Source organism: Nerophis lumbriciformis, linkage group LG24 (genome assembly GCF_033978685.3).
Source record: "Nerophis lumbriciformis linkage group LG24, RoL_Nlum_v2.1, whole genome shotgun sequence".
NCBI lineage: Eukaryota > Metazoa > Chordata > Actinopteri > Syngnathiformes > Syngnathidae > Nerophis > Nerophis lumbriciformis.
This window is the reverse complement of record NC_084571.2, coordinates 17,392,857-17,410,505: the sequence shown is the minus strand read 5'-3', so window position 1 is coordinate 17,410,505 and position 17,649 is coordinate 17,392,857. Positions and strand designations below refer to the sequence as shown.

At 39.5% G+C, this 17,649-nt stretch overlaps 1 protein-coding gene across 2 annotated transcripts in view; it reads left to right on the top strand.

Moving 5' to 3' along the window:
- LOC133620314 (syntaxin-binding protein 4) overlaps positions 1–17,649 on the top strand; it is a 116,801-nt gene that overhangs the window by 93,736 nt on the left and 5,416 nt on the right. Inside the window, exons 18-20 of one of the 2 annotated variants that reach the window (XM_061981705.2) lie at positions 8,093–8,209; positions 11,326–11,375; positions 12,823–12,941. In XM_061981705.2, the coding sequence (XP_061837689.1) occupies positions 8,093–8,209; positions 11,326–11,375; positions 12,823–12,941 (286 nt within the window). Of the gene's footprint in view, positions 1–8,092; positions 8,210–11,325; positions 11,376–12,772; positions 12,942–17,649 lie in introns of both variants that reach the window. The other variant, XM_072915975.1, reaches the window with a different exon arrangement.

Sequence of the window (17,649 nt, the reverse complement as noted above, 5' to 3'; positions counted from 1 at the left end):
TATTATATATATATATATATATATATATATATATATACACATATATATATATATATATATATATATATATATATATATATATATATATATATATATATGTATATATATATATGTATATATATATATATATATATATAAAATAAATACTTGAATTTCAGTGTTCATTTATTTACACATATACACACACATAACACTCATCTACTCATTGTTGAGTTAAGGGTTGAATTTTCCATCCTTGTTCTATTCTCTGTCACTATTTTTCGAACCATGCTGAACACCCTCTCTGATGATGCATTGCTGTGTGGCACGCACAAAAGTGCTTTCATCAAATGCACTAGATGGCAGTATTGTCCTGTTTAAGAGTGTCACAACATTGCTGTTTACGGCAGACGAACTGCTTTACGGTAGACAAAAACGTGACTGTGGTTGTTGTGTGTTGTTACCGTGCTTGGAGGACGTTAATGAAACTGCCTAACAATAAACCCACATAAGAAACCAAGAACTCGCCCTCGATCATTCTACAGTTATAACGTGATTGGACAGGCACACGTCCTCATGGACCTGAGTCCGCCTGAATTTCGGGAGATTTTTGGGAGAAAATTTGTCCCGGGAGGTTTTCGGGAGAGGCGCTGAATTTCGGGAGTCTCCCGGAAAATCCGGGAGGGTTGGCAAGTATGTCAAAGACCAGCAGAATAATTCTGTAGCCGCTGGAGAGAGTCCTGATCCAGGTCCACCTGCAACCAATGACAGTAGTCCAGGCGTGACGTCACAAATGCTTGTATAGCTCTTTCAAAGTCTGTGGAAGATACTGGTTTATTTTTGCTAGGAGTCTTAGCTGAAAGAAGCTAGATTTAATGACAGAGTTCATTTGTTTGTCCATCTGAAGCAAGCTGTCAATGTGACGCTTTGCTGACTGGTGGCAACATGAGGACCATGTAAAGAAAAGAGGACAGGTGCTAAACTTGAACCTTGGGGTACACCACACTTAAGGGCAGATTCAGAGGAGGAGTACTGGCCCAGGTTTACAGAGAAACTCCTGCTGGTGAAAAATGACGACAACCATTTTAGAGCTCTACACCTAATACCCACACAAGACTCAAGGCCAGTTGAAAGAATGCGGTGGTCCACAGCAGCGAAATGTAAAAGCACAAGAACTGCAGATTGACCTGAGTCCACAGATAAAACTGCAGATTGACCTGAGTCCACAAATAAAACTGCAGATTGACCTGAGTCCACAGATAAAACTGCAGATTGACCTGAGTCCATAGATAAAACGGCAGATTGACCTGAGTCCACAGATAAAACTGCAGATTGACCTGAGTCCACAGATAAAAGCAAATAATTCAAAGGGCAGTTTCTGTGGTATGTTGTGATTTAAAACCAGACTGAAATGTTGGGAAATGTTTCCCCAATATCATTTGAGTTCAGATAAGGAAGACGTTGACCATAAAGAACATTCTCTAGGACCTAGGATAACAATGGCAACTTTGAGAGTGGTCTAAAATGTGATAAAATATTGGGATCAAGATCATTGTTTTTGATTAGTGGTTGGACAACAAGGAGACTGGGAAGCATCCACACCTCAGGGAGGAATTGACTTGATGGACAATATAACGGCCAAGAGTTAAAAATATTTTGAAAAAGCCGACGTGGGACATGCAGAGGGTTTGAACTATTTAGTTAAGTCACTGTCTCAAACCACTGGAAGGCACTAAGACATGTTTCCACTGAGACTGCAGCAGCAAGAAGGGATTGTCTAATCATGGACATTTTCTCTGTGAAAAATGTTGACAATTGTTGACAGAGAGTAGAAGAAGGCACCACACTGTTTGAGTTCAGTAGATTAATAAGACAGTTCAAAGTGTTAAATAGCACTTAAGGGCTTTTGTTAGACACAAGATTAGGAAAATAGGTGCTCTTTGCTGCCATTTGATATTCTACTAGACTGTCTCTTAATATTTGTAGAGAGACGCAAAGGTTGTCTTTTTTCCACTTCGCTCAGCGCGTTGACACGCACATGTGAGTTGGCGGGTGTTGTCGATCAGGCACGGCTGCGTCATTGGTTTGCTGCGTGTGTTTGAATGGGGCCAGGACCTCCATGCAGGTGTTACTAAATATCTGGGGTGGAGTTAGGCAAATCCCAATGAGAAAGGATCTCAGATGAGGTGATAGATTTGGAAAACAATGATGCAGTTTGTGGTAGGGATGATGTTTGATAAGAAATTATCGAGTTTGAGCCTATTATCGAACCTCTTATCGAACCGATTCCTTATCGATTCTCTCATCGAGTCCAGATAGGTTGTTGTATATGGAAAAAAACACACAATATTTGGTTTAACAAATCACTTCACATTCTCTACTGCTTGCTACTATAGTATTACCATATCTGAGTTGTTGTGCAGAAATGTGGGGAAATAACTACAAATGTGCGCTACATTAGTTAACCGTGTTACAAAAAAGATCAATTAGACTGATACATAATGTTGGATATAGAGAACATACAAACACTTTATTTATTGAGTCAAAAATATTAAAGTTCGATGATTTGGTAAAATTGCAAACAGCTAAAATCATGTGGAATTCCATCCATCCATCCATCTTCTTCCGCTTATCCGAGGTCGGGTCGTGGGGGCAACAGCCTAAGCAGGGAAGCCCAGACTTCCCTCTCCCCAGCCACTTCGTCCAGCTCTTCCCGGGGGATCCCGAGGCGTTCCCAGGCCAGTCGGGAGACATAGTCTTCCCAACGTGTCCTGGTCTTCCTCGTGGCCTCCTACCGGTCGGACGTGCCCTAAACACCTCCTAGGGAGGCGTTCGGGTGGCATCCTGACCAGATGCCCGAACCACCTCATCTGGCTCCTCTCGATGTGGAGGAGCAGCGGCTTTACTTTGAGCTCCCCCCGGATGGCAGAGCTTCTCACCCTATCTCTAAGGGAGATTTCGGCCGCTTGTACCCGTGATCTTGTCCTTTCGGTCATAGCCCAAAGCTCATGACCATAGGTGAGGATGGGAACGTAGATCGACCGGTAAATTGAGAGCTTTGCCTTCCGGCTCAGCTCCTTCTTCACCACAACGGATCGATACAGCGTCCGCATTACTGAAGACGCCGCACCGATCCACCTGTCGATTTCACGATCCACTCTTCCCTCACTCGTGAAGAAGACTCCTAGGTACTTGAACTCCTCCACTTGGGGCAGGGTCTCCTCCCCAACCCGGAGATGGCATTCCACCCTTTTTGGACTCGGACTTGGAGGTGCTGATTCTCACCCCAGTCGCTTCACACTCGGCTGCGAACCGATCCAGTGAGAGCTGAAGATCCTGGCCAGATGAAGCCATCAGGACCACATCATCTGCAAAAAGCAGAGACCTAATCCTGCAGCCACCAAACCGGATCCCCTCAACGCCTTGACTGCGCCTAGAAATTCTGTCCATAAAAGTTATGAACAGAATCGGTGACAAAGGGCAGCCTTGGCGGAGTCCAACCCTCACTGGAAACGTGTCCGACTTACTGCCGGCAATGCGGACCAAGCTCTGACACTGATCATACAGGGAGCGGACCGCCACAATCCGACAGTCCGAAACCCCATACTCTCTGAGCACTCCCCACAGGACTTCCCGAGGGACACGGTCGAATGCCTTCTCCAAGTCCACAAAGCACATGTAGACTGGTTGGGCAAACTCCCATGCACTCTCAAGGACCCTGCCGAGAGCATATGTGGAATGTGGAATTAAATGATGGAATGGATTAAGTAAAGAAGTTAAACATTGTACTGATATGATCCAGTTTAAGAGGTTGTTCAAATGAATAGTGCTTACAAAGTACAAAGAAGAAGAATTATGAGAAATACTTTCAACCTTAATGAAAATAAGATATTCTTCATCTCAGTATATTAATAATGACTGAATTAATTAATTATATATTACAAAACTGTTGTATATACTAATACACAGATATTTTATTATAAAAAGGTCAGTAAATAATGTATATATTTGTCGGATCATGTTTTGTTTAGTTATGTTCTGTTAGTTTTGGACTTCCTTAGTTGTTTTGTGCACTTCGGGGGTTTGTTTTAGTCACCATGGTTACTTATGATTTTCACTTGCCTCTGTTGCTCATCAGAGACTCTATTTAAGCCTGCCTTTCCCGGTCACTCGTCGTGACTTCATTGTTTGCATTTGCAAAAGTTACGTTGGCATTCTGGTTTTCGAGCGCATGATTCCTGTGCTAAAGTTAGCTTCTAGTATTCCTGTGCTAAGTACGTTTTTGCTTTAACTTTTCATGCGAACGGCACGCTTTCCTTTTGTTTCGTTCCTGTCTGTTGTAATGTGTATGATTTATGAGAAATAAATCATCTCCTACCTGCACGCTTTCGTCCGGAGCCATCAGTTTTGCGTCCCAGGAGAACGAACCGCAGCACGCTGCACCCCACCGTGACAGATGACTGAGCTACGTGACGTCATTTCTTGTGATGTCTCACGGGGCATTTCTTGTCGGGACGGGATTCGTTCTCAGGGATTCGAATAAAGAACCAACTCTTTTTCTTTACTATAGTGGTCTCGATAACGGGTACCGGTTCTCACAAAGGGATTCGAGTCCGAGGACTCGGTTCTTTTCTTATCGAACAACCGGGAAAACTGGTTTCGAGCATCACCCCTAGTTTGTGGGTAAATTTTGCGTACCCGGAGTAGCCTGGCTTTGTAAGCACCTTACAGAAAATAATATAGCAAAATGTGTTTCAACTTCAGACATATTGCAGCCAAAAGATAAGACAAGGTCCAGTGTGTGTCCTTGGTCATGTGTCCAGCCCGACACCGCCTGTGTCAAATTAAGTCTATTAGGCTTAAAAAGTCTTTGGCCAAGGTGCAATTCACAGCAAACATGAATTGACTGTAGTATCATTGATGCAGTAGATGACTGTAGTATTTTTGATGCAGTAGATGAGTGTAGTATTATTGATGCAGTAGATGACTGTAGTATTATTGATGCAGTAGATGACTAGTATTATTGATGTAGTAGATGACTGTAGTATTATTGATGCAGTAGATGACAGTAGTATTATTGATGCAGTAGATGACTGTAGTATCATTGATGCAGTAGATGACTGTATTATTATTGATGGAGTAGATGACTAGTATCATTGATGCAGTAGATGACTGTAGTATTATTGATGCAGTAGATGACAGTAGTATTATTGATGCAGTAGATGACTGTAGTATTATTGATGCAGTAGATGACTAGTATCATTGATGCAGTAGATGAGTGTAGTATCATTGATGCAGTAGATGACAGTAGTATTATTGATGCAGTAGATGACTAGTATCATTGATGCAGTAGATGAGTGTAGTATAATTGATGCAGTAGATGACTGTAGTATTATTGATGAAGTAGATGAGTGTAGTATTATTGATGCAGTAGATGAGTGTAGTATAATTGATGCAGTAGATGAGTGTAGTATTATTGATGCAGTAGATGACTGTAGTATTATTGATGCAGTAGATGAGTGTAGTATCATTGATTCAGTAGATGAGTATAGTATCATTGATTCAGTAGATGAGTGTAGTATCATTGATGCAGTAGATGAGTGTAGTATCATTGATGCAGTAGATGAGTGTAGTATTATTGATACAGTAGATGACTGTAGTATTATTGATGCAGTAGATGAGTGTAGTAGGGATGTCCCGATCCGATCCAAATATCGGATCGGCCGATATTTGCAAAAAAATGCGTATCGGCAAGGCATGGGAAAATGCCGATCCAGATCCAGTTAAAAAAAAACTCCGGTCCGTGTTTTCCAACGCACCGATTTAAATAATACATTCCACTTTTCTGCTGCTCCCTAATTTCCGTTCCGCATTTTCCAGCACACCTTCAACACATCCACAATTCTCACGCAGTTGCTTTTAGCTGCTGGCATTACACGACATCTCACTCTTTCCTGTGTCTCCTTCTTACAGACAGCGAGCGCACCTTCTTACACACGTCACATACTGTCACGTCATACGTCACATACGTATACGTCCTCTCCCAGCAGAAAGCGAGGTAGCAGCATGGCTAACGTTAGCTGTGATGCTAGCGCAGCTGCTAAGGTGCACGCCTGCTCAAGCGTCCTCTGCGCATAGCAAATCTATGCCACGCACAAAATCAAATAAAAAAATAAGCGCATAACAATTTTCGACACACGGACACGACAGAGAAAACAGTTTTCGTCATCATTGTTCAAATATTGTAAGGTCTGTCGAGACGCTTATCTCCATTCGGTGCCACACGTCCACACCATCGCCGAGGCAAACATTTCCACATCAACACCGTATGAAAAAAATAGTGATTTTTTTTTGTTGTGATTTCCCTCTCTGCATGAAAGTTTAAAAGTAGCATATATTAATGCAGTATGAAGAAGAATGTTTTAATGTAGACATGCAAGCCTTGAAAGAAAATTTTGAAAATCAAGACTACATTTCCTGCAAATGGGTGCATTTCTACCCTATATTTTAACTTTAGATTTATTCTCATATCAAACTCTTTCAGTTGTCTTTTTGACACTTACATCCGGCGCCCCCCTCCACACCCTGGATTATAAATAATGTAAATAATTCAATGTGATTATCTTGTGTGATGACTGTATTATGATGATAGTATATATCTGATAGTATATATCTGTATCATGAATCAATTTAAGTGGACCCCGACTTAAACAAGTTGAAAAACTTATTCGGGTGTTACCATTTAGTGGTCAATTGTACGGAATATGTACTTCACTGTGCAACCTACTAATAAAAGTCTCAATCAATCAATCAAAACACATAGAATCATCATACTGATGTGATTATATGCATCAAGTGTTTATTCAAGGCTAAGGCAAAATATCGAGATATATATCGTGTATCGCAATATGGCCTTAAAATATAGCAATATTAAAAAAAGGCCATATCGCCCAGCCCTTGTTTCAATGATGCCATTTCTGTTTGTCATGTATAATTTTGTCTATTTTGTGTTTATCCTTGAATAAACAGGTCAGTTTCTTGTTACCAACCATTGTGTATTATTCAAACTCACCTAATTCAGCTGGCTAGTTGTTATCAAAAGTACTAAAACCCTTTTCAACATGATTCTGACAACTAAGTAGGCTAAATAACTTTAACCTTTAATACATGCTCGGATAGGCCATTATCGGTCAGTATCGGTATCGGTATCGGATCGGAAGTGCAAAAACAATATCGGTATCGGATCGGAAGTGCAAAAACCTGGATCGGGACATCCCTAGAGTGTAGTATCATTGATGAAATAGATGACTGTAGTATTATTGATGCAGTAGATGAGTGTAGTATCATTGATTCAGTAGATGAGTGTAGTATCATTGATTCAGTAGATAAGTGTAGTATCATTGATGCAGTAGATGAGTGTAGTATCATTGATGCAGCAGATGAGTGTAGTATTATTGATGCAGTAGATGACTAGTATCATTGATGCAGTAGATGAGTGTAGTATTATTGATGCAGTAGATGAGTGTAGTATCATTGATGAAGTAGATGACTGTAGTATTATTGATGCAGTAGATGACTGTAGTATCATTGATGAAGTAGATGACTGTAGTATCATTGATGCAGTAGATGAGTGTAGTATCATTGATGAAGTAGATGACTGATCCATTCAATAAACAATAAACTGTAGTATTATTGATGCAGTAGATGACTGTAGTATCATTGATGAAGTAGATGACTGTAGTATCATTGATGCAGTAGATGAGTGTAGTATTATTGATGCAGTAGATGAGTGTAGTATTATTGATGCAGTAGATGAGTGTAGTATTATTGATGCAGTAGATGAGTGTAGTATTATTAATGCAGTAGATGAGTGTAGTATTATTGATGAAGTAGATGACTGTAGTATTATTGATGAAGTAGATGACTGTAGTATTATTGATGAAGTAGATGAGTGTAGTATTATTGATGCAGTAGATGAATGTAGTATCATTGATGAAATAGATGAGTGTAGTATCATTGATGCAGTAGATGAGTGTAGTATTGTTGATGCAGTAGATGACTGTAGTATTATTGATCATTAGTATTATTGATCAATATGCAATGTTTCTGCCAGGAAGTGGTTGAAGAACTGCACAGGAAGTTGACTGCTGTCCACGTCCAGCTCAGGAAGTCAGAGCTGAACAGGAAGCATCTGGAGATGTCCAACACGAAACTGCTGGACTTTGCACAGGTATGACAACCTCCACTGGGAACAGCCCAACTTTTCCACTACCGAGGTGGCCCGGGGCCCACTCAAATATTAACACTTAACTAGAAAATGATGATGGGCCTGCTATCTGTGCCCTGGACCTCTGGTCGGTGGTCATTGGAAGCCGCCATACTTTTAAGATGGCACCGAGTGTCCGAGTCTGCAAGTTTTAGGTTTAACCGTACAGAATGAGCTACGGAGATGGCCTAAAACATTAGCAAGCGAACAATAAAATACTAACACTTAGCACGTGTGATAGTATTAGCATGCTAACAGTTAGCATGTTTCACATACCAAGTTATATGACTAAGTTGTATGGCTGCAGAAGTAAAGAAATAATTGTAGAATTAGCTGAAAAGTTAGCATGCTATTGTTACCTTGCTAGCATGCTAACGTTTGCATGCTAGCAAATAAGTGTCACATACCAAGTTATATATAAAATGAATGTGTAAATGAAAATACAGCTTCACAACTTTAGTCATAATTTTCTGTGCTCAAGAAACTCTATATGGCTGTAAAAGTGTATTACACCTGAGTACTTGTGTGATGTTGTCATTACTGTCACCTGTGGTGTAAAAGTGTATTACACCTGAGTACTTGTGTGATGTTGTCATTACTGCCACCTGTGGTGTAAAAGGGTATTACACCCGAGTACTTGTGTGATGTTGTCATTACTGCCACCTGTGGTGTAAAAAATGTATTACACCTGAGTACTTGTGTGATGTTGTCATTACTGTCACTAGTGGTGTAAAAGTGTATTACACCTGAGTACTTGTGTGATGTTGTCATTACTGCCACCTGTGGTGTACAAGTGTATTACACCTGAGTACTCGTGTGATGTTGTCATTACTGCCACCTGTGGTGTAAAAGTGTATTACATCTGAGTACTTGTTTGATGTTGTCATTACTGCCACAAGTGGTGTAAAAGTGTGTTACACCTGAGTACTTGTTTGATGTTGTCATTACTGCCACAAGTGGTGTAAGAGTGTATTACACTTGAGTACTTGTGTGATGTTGTCATTACTGCCACAAGTGGTGTAAGAGTGTATTACACCTGAGTACTTGTGTGATGTTGTCATTACTGCCACCTGTGGTGTAAAAGTGTATTACACCTGAGTACTTGTGTGATGTTGTCATTACTGCCACAAGTGGTGTAAAAGTGTATTACACCTGAGTACTTGTGTGATGTTGTCATTACTGCCACCTGTGGTGTAAAAGTGTATTACATCTGAGTACTTGTTTGATGTTGTCATTACTGCCACAAGTGGTGTAAAAGTGTATTACACTTGAGTACTTGTGTGATGTTGTCATTGCTGCCACAAGTGGTGTAAAAGTGTGTTACACCTGAGTACTTGCTTGATGTTGTCATTACTGCCACTAGTGGTGTAAAAGTGTATTACACCTGAGTACTTGTGTGATGTTGTCATTACTGCCACCTGTGGTGTACAAGTGTATTACACCTGAGTACTCGTGTGATGTTGTCATTACTGCCACCTGTGGTGTAAAAGTGTATTACATCTGAGTACTTGTTTGATGTTGTCATTACTGCCACAAGTGGTGTAAAAGTGTGTTACACCTGAGTACTTGTTTGATGTTGTCATTACTGCCACAAGTGGTGTAAGAGTGTATTACACTTGAGTACTTGTGTGATGTTGTCATTACTGCCACAAGTGGTGTAAGAGTGTATTACACCTGAGTACTTGTGTGATGTTGTCATTACTGCCACCTGTGGTGTAAAAGTGTATTACACCTGAGTACTTGTGTGATGTTGTCATTACTGCCACAAGTGGTGTAAAAGTGTATTACACCTGAGTACGTGTGTGATGTTGTCATTGCTGCCACAAGTGGTGTAAAAGTGTGTTACACCTGAGTACTTGTGTGATGTTGTCATTACTGCCACCTGTGGTGTAAAAGTGTATTACATCTGAGTACTTGTTTGATGTTGTCATTACTGCCACAAGTGGTGTAAAAGTGTATTACACCTGAGTACTTGCTTGATGTTGTCATTACTGCCACCTGTGGTGTAAAAGTGTATTACACTTGAGTACTTGTGTGATGTTGTCATTGCTGCCACAAGTGGTGTAAAAGTGTGTTACACCTGAGTACTTGCTTGATGTTGTCATTACTGCCACCTGTGGTGTAAAAGTGTATTACATCTGAGTACTTGTGTGATGTTGTCATTACTGCCACAAGTGGTGTAAAAGTGTGTTACACCTGAGTACTTGTGTGATGTTGTCATTGCTGCCACAAGTGGTGTAAAAGTGTGTTACACCTGAGTACTTGTGTGATGTTGTCATTGCTGCCACAAGTGGTGTAAAAGTGTGTTACACCTGAGTACTTGCTTGATGTTGTCATTACTGCCACCTGTGGTGTAAAAGTGTATTACATCTGAGTACTTGTGTGATGTTGTCATTACTGCTACCTGTGGTGTAAAAGTGTATTACACCTGAGTACTTGTGTGATGTTGTCATTACTGCCACAAGTGGTGTAAAAGTGTGTTACACCTGAGTACTTGTGTGATGTTGTCATTACTGCCACCTGTGGTGTAAAAGTGTGTTACACCTGAGTACTCGTTTTATGTTGTCATTACTGCCACCTGTGGTGTAAAAGTGTATTACACTTGAGTACTTGCTTGATGTTGTCATTACTGCCACCTGTGGTGTAAAAGTGTATTGCATCTGAGTACTTGTGTGATGTTGTCATTACTGCCACAAGTGGTGTAAAAGTGTGTTACACCTGAGTACTTGTGTGATGTTGTCATTGCTGCCACAAGTGGTGTAAAAGTGTGTTACACCTGAGTACTTGTGTGATGTTGTCATTACTGCCACCTGTGGTGTAAAAGTGTATTACACTTGAGTACTTGTGTGATGTTGTCATTACTGCCACCTGTGGTGTAAAAGTGTTACACCTGAGAAACAGACAAAGATTGTCAAATCATATGAAGAGTTTAAGAAAGATAAACAACTTAAACACAAATTCTAAACTTTGTTTCTTAAAGTTTATCCAGAAAGAGACTTTTGCTCAAGAGTTCCAACTGAGTATTTTTAATGATCAATAAGTTCATCAATAATATTTTCATGAATGTTTTTTTTCCTCAGAATGTCCACAAGGTGCTAACAACAACTAGCTTGTTAGCAGGACAACTTGGGTAAGTCATGTGATCATTAGACTCTATTTAGTGTTTATGTTGGGTGTCATATAGATCAGATGTCATGTTGATCAGGTGTCATGTTGATCAGATGTCATGTTGATCAGGTGTCATGTTGATCAGGTGTCATATTGATCAGGTGTCATATTGATCAGGTGTCATGTTGATCAGGTGTCATGTTGATCAGGTGTCATGTTGATCAGGTGTCATTATGATCAGGTGTCATATTGATCAGATGTCATGTTGATCAGGTGTCATGTTGATCAGGTGTCATATTGATCAGATGTCATATTGATCAGGTGTCATATTGATCAGATGTCGTATTGATCAGATGTCATTTTGATCAGGTGTCATATTGATCAGGTGTCATATTGATCAGGTGTTTTATTAATCAGATGTCATATTGATCAGGTGTCATATTGATCAGGTGTCATGTTGATCATGTGTCATGTTGATCAGGTGTCACATTGATCAGGTGTCATGTTGATCAGGTGTCATATTGATCAGGTGCCATGTTGATCAGGTGTCATATTGATCAGGTGTTTTATTAAATAAATCAGATGTCGTATTGACCAGATGTCATATTGATCAGGTGTCATGTTGATCAGATGTCATATTGATCAGGTGTTATATTGATCAGATGTCGTATTGATCAGATGTCATTTTGATCAGGTGTCATATTGATCAGGTGTCATATTGATCAGGTGTTTTATTAATCAGATGTTGTATTGATCAGATGTCATATTGATCAGGTGTCATGTTGATCAGGTGTCACATTGATCAGGTGTCATGTTGATCATGTGTCATGTTGATCAGGTGTCACATTGATCAGGTGTCATATTGATCAGGTGCCATGTTGATCATGTGTCATGTTGATCATGTGTCATGTTGATCAGGTGTCATATTGATCAGGTGCCATGTTGATCAGGTGTCATATTGATCAGGTGTTTTATTAAATAAATCAGATGTCGTATTGACCAAATGTCATATTGATCAGGGGTCATGTTGATCAGGTGTCATATTGATCAGGTGTTTTATTAATCAGATGTCGTATTGATCAGATGTCATATTGATCAGATGTTATATTGATAAGATGTCATATTGATCAGGTGTCATGTTGATCAGGTGTCATATTGATCAGATTTCATATTGATCAGGTGTCATATTGATCAGGTGTCATATTGATTAGATGTCATATTGATCAGGTGTCACATTGATCAGATGTCATATTGATCAGATGTTATATTAATCAGATGTCGTATTGATCAGATGTCATATTGATCAGATGTCATATTGATCAAATGTTATATTAATCAGATGTCGTATTGATCAGATGTCATATTGATCAGATGTTATATTAATCAGATGTCGTATTGATCAGATGTCATATTGATCAGGTGTCATGTTGATCAGATGTCATATCGATCACATGTCATATTGCCATCAGGAGTAGTGGATCATCTCCAGCTGCAAACACTCCTCCAGCTCTTCCCGACCCCGCCTTGCAGCTGGCTGTGGAGGCCCAAGTGTTGCTGCAGGACATCAGCACTGCTAATGATGATGAAGGTAATCTACACTAACTAGTCTTGTACTAACTAGTCTTCCAATGGAGATGACTTCGATCATCATTTGTTCTCACCTTGGAAATGTTTGTCTTAAAAAGTACAAAAGCAGTGAAGTTGTCAAGTTGTGTAAATGGTAAATAAAAACAATGATTTGCAAATCCTTTTCAACTTATATTCAATTGGATGGACTGCAAAGACAAGATATTTCATGTTCACACTGAGGAACTTTGTTATTTTTGTTGTAACACGTGGCTTGGCATTGTCTTGCTGAAATAAGCAGGGGCGTCCATGACAACGATGGCAACATATGTTGCTCCAAAAGCTGTATGTACCTTTCAGCATTAATGATGCCTTCACAGATGTGTAAGTTACCCATGCCTTGGGCACTAATACACCCCCATACCATCACAGATGCTGCCTTTTACACTTTGACCCTAGAACAGTCCGGATGGTTCTTCCTCTTTGGTCCACAGTTTCCAAAAACAATTTGAAATGTGGACCGCAGAACACTTTCCCACTTTGCATCAGTCTATCTTAGATAAGCCCGGGCCCAGCGAAGCGTTTCTGGGTGTTATTGATAAATGGCTTTGATTTGCATAGTAGAGTTTTAACTTGCACTTACAGATGTAGAGACCAACTGTAGTTACTGACAGTGGTTTTCTGAAGTGTTCCTGAGCCCATGTGGTGATATCCTTTACACACTGATTTGGCTTTTTGATGCAGTACCGCCTGAGGGATCCAAGGTGAGTAATATCATGGCTTACGTGCAGTGATTTCTCCAGATTCTCTGAACCTTTTGATGATATTACGGAGCATAGATGGTGAAATCCCTACATTCCTTGCAATAGCTGGTTGAGAAATGTTGTTTTTAAACAATTTGCTCAGGCATTTGTTGACAAAGTGGTGACCCTCGCCCCGTCCTTGTTTGTGAATGACTGAGCATTTCATGGAAGCTGCTTTTATACCCAATCATGGCACCCACCTGTTCCCAATTAGCCTGTTCACCTGTGGGATGTTCCAAATAAGTCTTTGATGAGCATTCCTCAACTTTCTCACTCTTTTTTGCCACTTGTGCTAGCTTTTTTGAAACATGTTGCAGGCATCAAATTCCAAATGAGCTAATATTTGCAAAAAATAAAGTTTCTCAGTGTGAACAAGAAATATCTTGCCTTTGCAGTCTAGTCAATTGAATATAAGTTGAAAAGGATTTGCAAATCATTGTTTTTATTTACCATTTACACGACTTGACAACATCACTGCTTTTGTACATTGTAGCATGAAGTAGATTGCAAGATAAAGTTATGATCATAATAATAAGTTATTTTAATAATAAAGTCAATTGTTTGTACTACAATGAACTACATTGCAGTGTAAACATTTTGGATGTCACAATAGGAACTTTAATATCACACTTGTCATGATTATCATTGAGGTATTGTTGAATGTACTCAAAGTACTCACAGTATATACACATACTGTATACACTCATACTGTATACACACTTAATATACACATTTACTGTATATACACACATACCATATATACACTATATACACACATACTGTATACACACTATATATACACATGCACACATACTGTAGATACTATATATACACACATGTACACACATACTATATATACACACATGTACACACATACTGTATATACACTATATATACACATGTACACACATACTATATACAAACCTCGTTTCCATATGAGTTGGGAAATTGGATGTAAATATAAACGGAATACAATGATTTGCAAATCCTTTTCAACCCATATTCAGTTGAATGCACTACAACAGTGGTTCTCAACCTTTTTTCAGTGATGTACCCCCTGTGAAAATTGTTTTAATTCAAGTACCCCCTAATCAGAGCAAAGCATTTTTGGTTGAAAAAAAGAGATAAAGAAGTAAAATACAGCACTATGTCATCAGTTTCTGATTTATTAAATGGCGACCCCAATGGGAATAAGCGGTAGAAAATGGATGGATGGATGGATGGATGGTATAACAGTGCAAAATATTGCTTATTTGTAGTGGTCTTTCTTGAACTATTTGGAAAAAAAGACATAAAAATAACTAAAAACTTGTTGAAAAATAAACAAGTGATTCAATTATAAATAAAGATTTCTACACATAGAAGTAATCATCAACTTAAAGGCCTACTGAAATGCGATTTTCTTATTTAAACGGGGATAGCAGGTCCATTCTATGTGTCATACTTGATCATTTCGCGATATTGCCATATTTTTGCTGAAAGGATTTAGTAGAGAACATCGACGATAAAGTTCGCAACTTTTGGTCGCTGATAAAAAAGCCTTGCCTCTACCGGAAGTAGCAGACGAGTAGCGTGACGTCACAGGTTGTGGAGCTCCTCACATCCGCACATTGTTTACAATCATGGCCACCAGCAGCGAGAGCGATTCGGAAAGCGACAATTTCCCCATTAATTTGAGCGAGGATGAAAGATTTGTGGATGAGGAAAGTGAGAGTGAAGGACTAGAGAGCAGTGGGAGCGGTTCAGATAGGGAAGATGCTGTGAGAGGCGGGTGGGACCTGATATTCAGCTGGGAATGACTAAAACAGTAAATAAACACTAGACATATATATACTCTATTAGCCACAACACAACCAGGCTTATATTTAATATGCCACGCATAACAAACTCCTCCCCTCTCCCGTCCATATAACCCGCCAATACAACTCAAACACCTGCACAACACACTCAATCCCACAGCCCAAAGTACCGTTCACCTCCCCAAAGTTCATACGGCACATATATTTCCCCAAAGTCCCCAAAGTTACGTACGTGACATGCACATAGCGGCAAGCACGTACGAGCAAGCGATCAAATGTTTGTAAGCCGCAGCTGCATGCGTACTCACGGTACCGTGTCTGCGTATCCAACTCAAAGTCCTCCTGGTAAGAGTCTCTGTTGTCCCAGTTCTCCACAGGCCAATGGTAAAGATTGACTGTCATCTTTCGGGAATGTAAACAATGAAACACCGGCTGTGTTTGTGTTGCTGCAGTCGGCCGCAATACACCGCTTCCCACCTACAGCTTTCTTCTTTGCTGTCTCCATTGTCCATTGAACAAATTGCAAAAGATTCACCAACACAGATGTCCAGAATACTGTGGAATTTTGAGATGAAAACAGAAAACTTTATAGCTGGCCATCATGCTGTCCCAAAATGTCCTCTGCAATCCGTGACGTCACGCGCTGACGTCATCATACCGAGAGGTTTTCAGCAGGATATTCCACGCGTAATTTAAAATTGCACTTTAGTAAGCTAACCCGGCCGTATTGGCATGTGTTGCAATGTTAAGATTTCATCATTGATATATAAACTATCAGACTGCGTGGTCGGTAGTAGTGGGTTTCAGTCGGCCTTTAAAGTCCCCTCTTTAGGGATTGTAATAGAGATCCATCTGGATTCATGAAATTAATTTTAAAAATTTCTTCACACAAAAACAAATCTTTAACATCAATATTTATGGAACATGTCCACAAAAAATCTAGCTGTCAACACTGAATATTGCATTGTTGCATGGTAATGAATGGAATAGCCTACTTGATTTGATGTTCAGTTTATGAACTTACATTCATATTTTGTTGTAGTATTATTCAATAGATATATTTATAAAAGATTTTTGAATTGTTGCTATTTTTAGAATATTTAAAAAAAATCTCACGTACCCCTTGGCATACCTTCAAGTACCCCCAGGGGTACGCGTACCCCCATTTGAGAACCACTGCACTACAAAGACAAGATATTTGATGTTCAAACTCATAAACTTTTTTTTTTTTTTGCAAATAATAATTAACTTAGAATTTCATGGCTGCAACACGTGCCAAAGTAGTTGGGAAAGGGCATGTTCACCACTGTGTTACATCACCTTTTCTTTTAACAACACTGTTATTGTAGGCATAGGCATAGGCTCATACGTTTTTAAGTTGAAATAAAAAAATAAATAAAAAATGTGCCTCATAAGCCTTAGGCTGTCAATCACGCGCACAAACTTAAATTATACAATAACATATGTATATCATCCCTATTTAAACAAAAATAAATTAAATAATAATAATACATTACCTGCAACTTATTGGCCAAGGCAAATAGCTGAAGGGGGAAAATCAAACCCATCAGACTGCACTTTATCATCAAACTTGAATTATAATGAAAATAGACGGTCGCGACAAACAAAGCAGGCTAAATAGCCTTACATTGTCGCCAATCGGAGATGCGCTTCACTTGAAAGCGAGATCAAATAAATAACACACAGTAGTATATCTCGAATAGAAAAAAAAAACAATAAACAACGCAATTGCCTTAATTCCTTTGCATTGTAGTGCGCCCAAACAACACGTAACCATCAAAATTATTTAGCTGACCGAACTCAATATAGGTTAGACATGGGCTTATTTGGTATAGCCTATAGGTAACGTAGACTAATTCGTTTAACATATCCAACCATATGTCTCCTTACTTTTTTTTTTGTTAGCACTATCCAGGAATAAAATGGCATCAACAGTGCCAGGATTCATGCGAGAGCGCCTGGCCTCTAAAATGCGCCCTGCTGCACTGAAGGAGCGCTCACTTGCGCCACTTGTTGCTGGGACGCGGTGCCATCTTTTTCTTTTTTTCTTCTTGTGTTGTGTTGTGCTGCAGTGCCTGATGAATAATTATCTGTTTCTAAGAGTGCT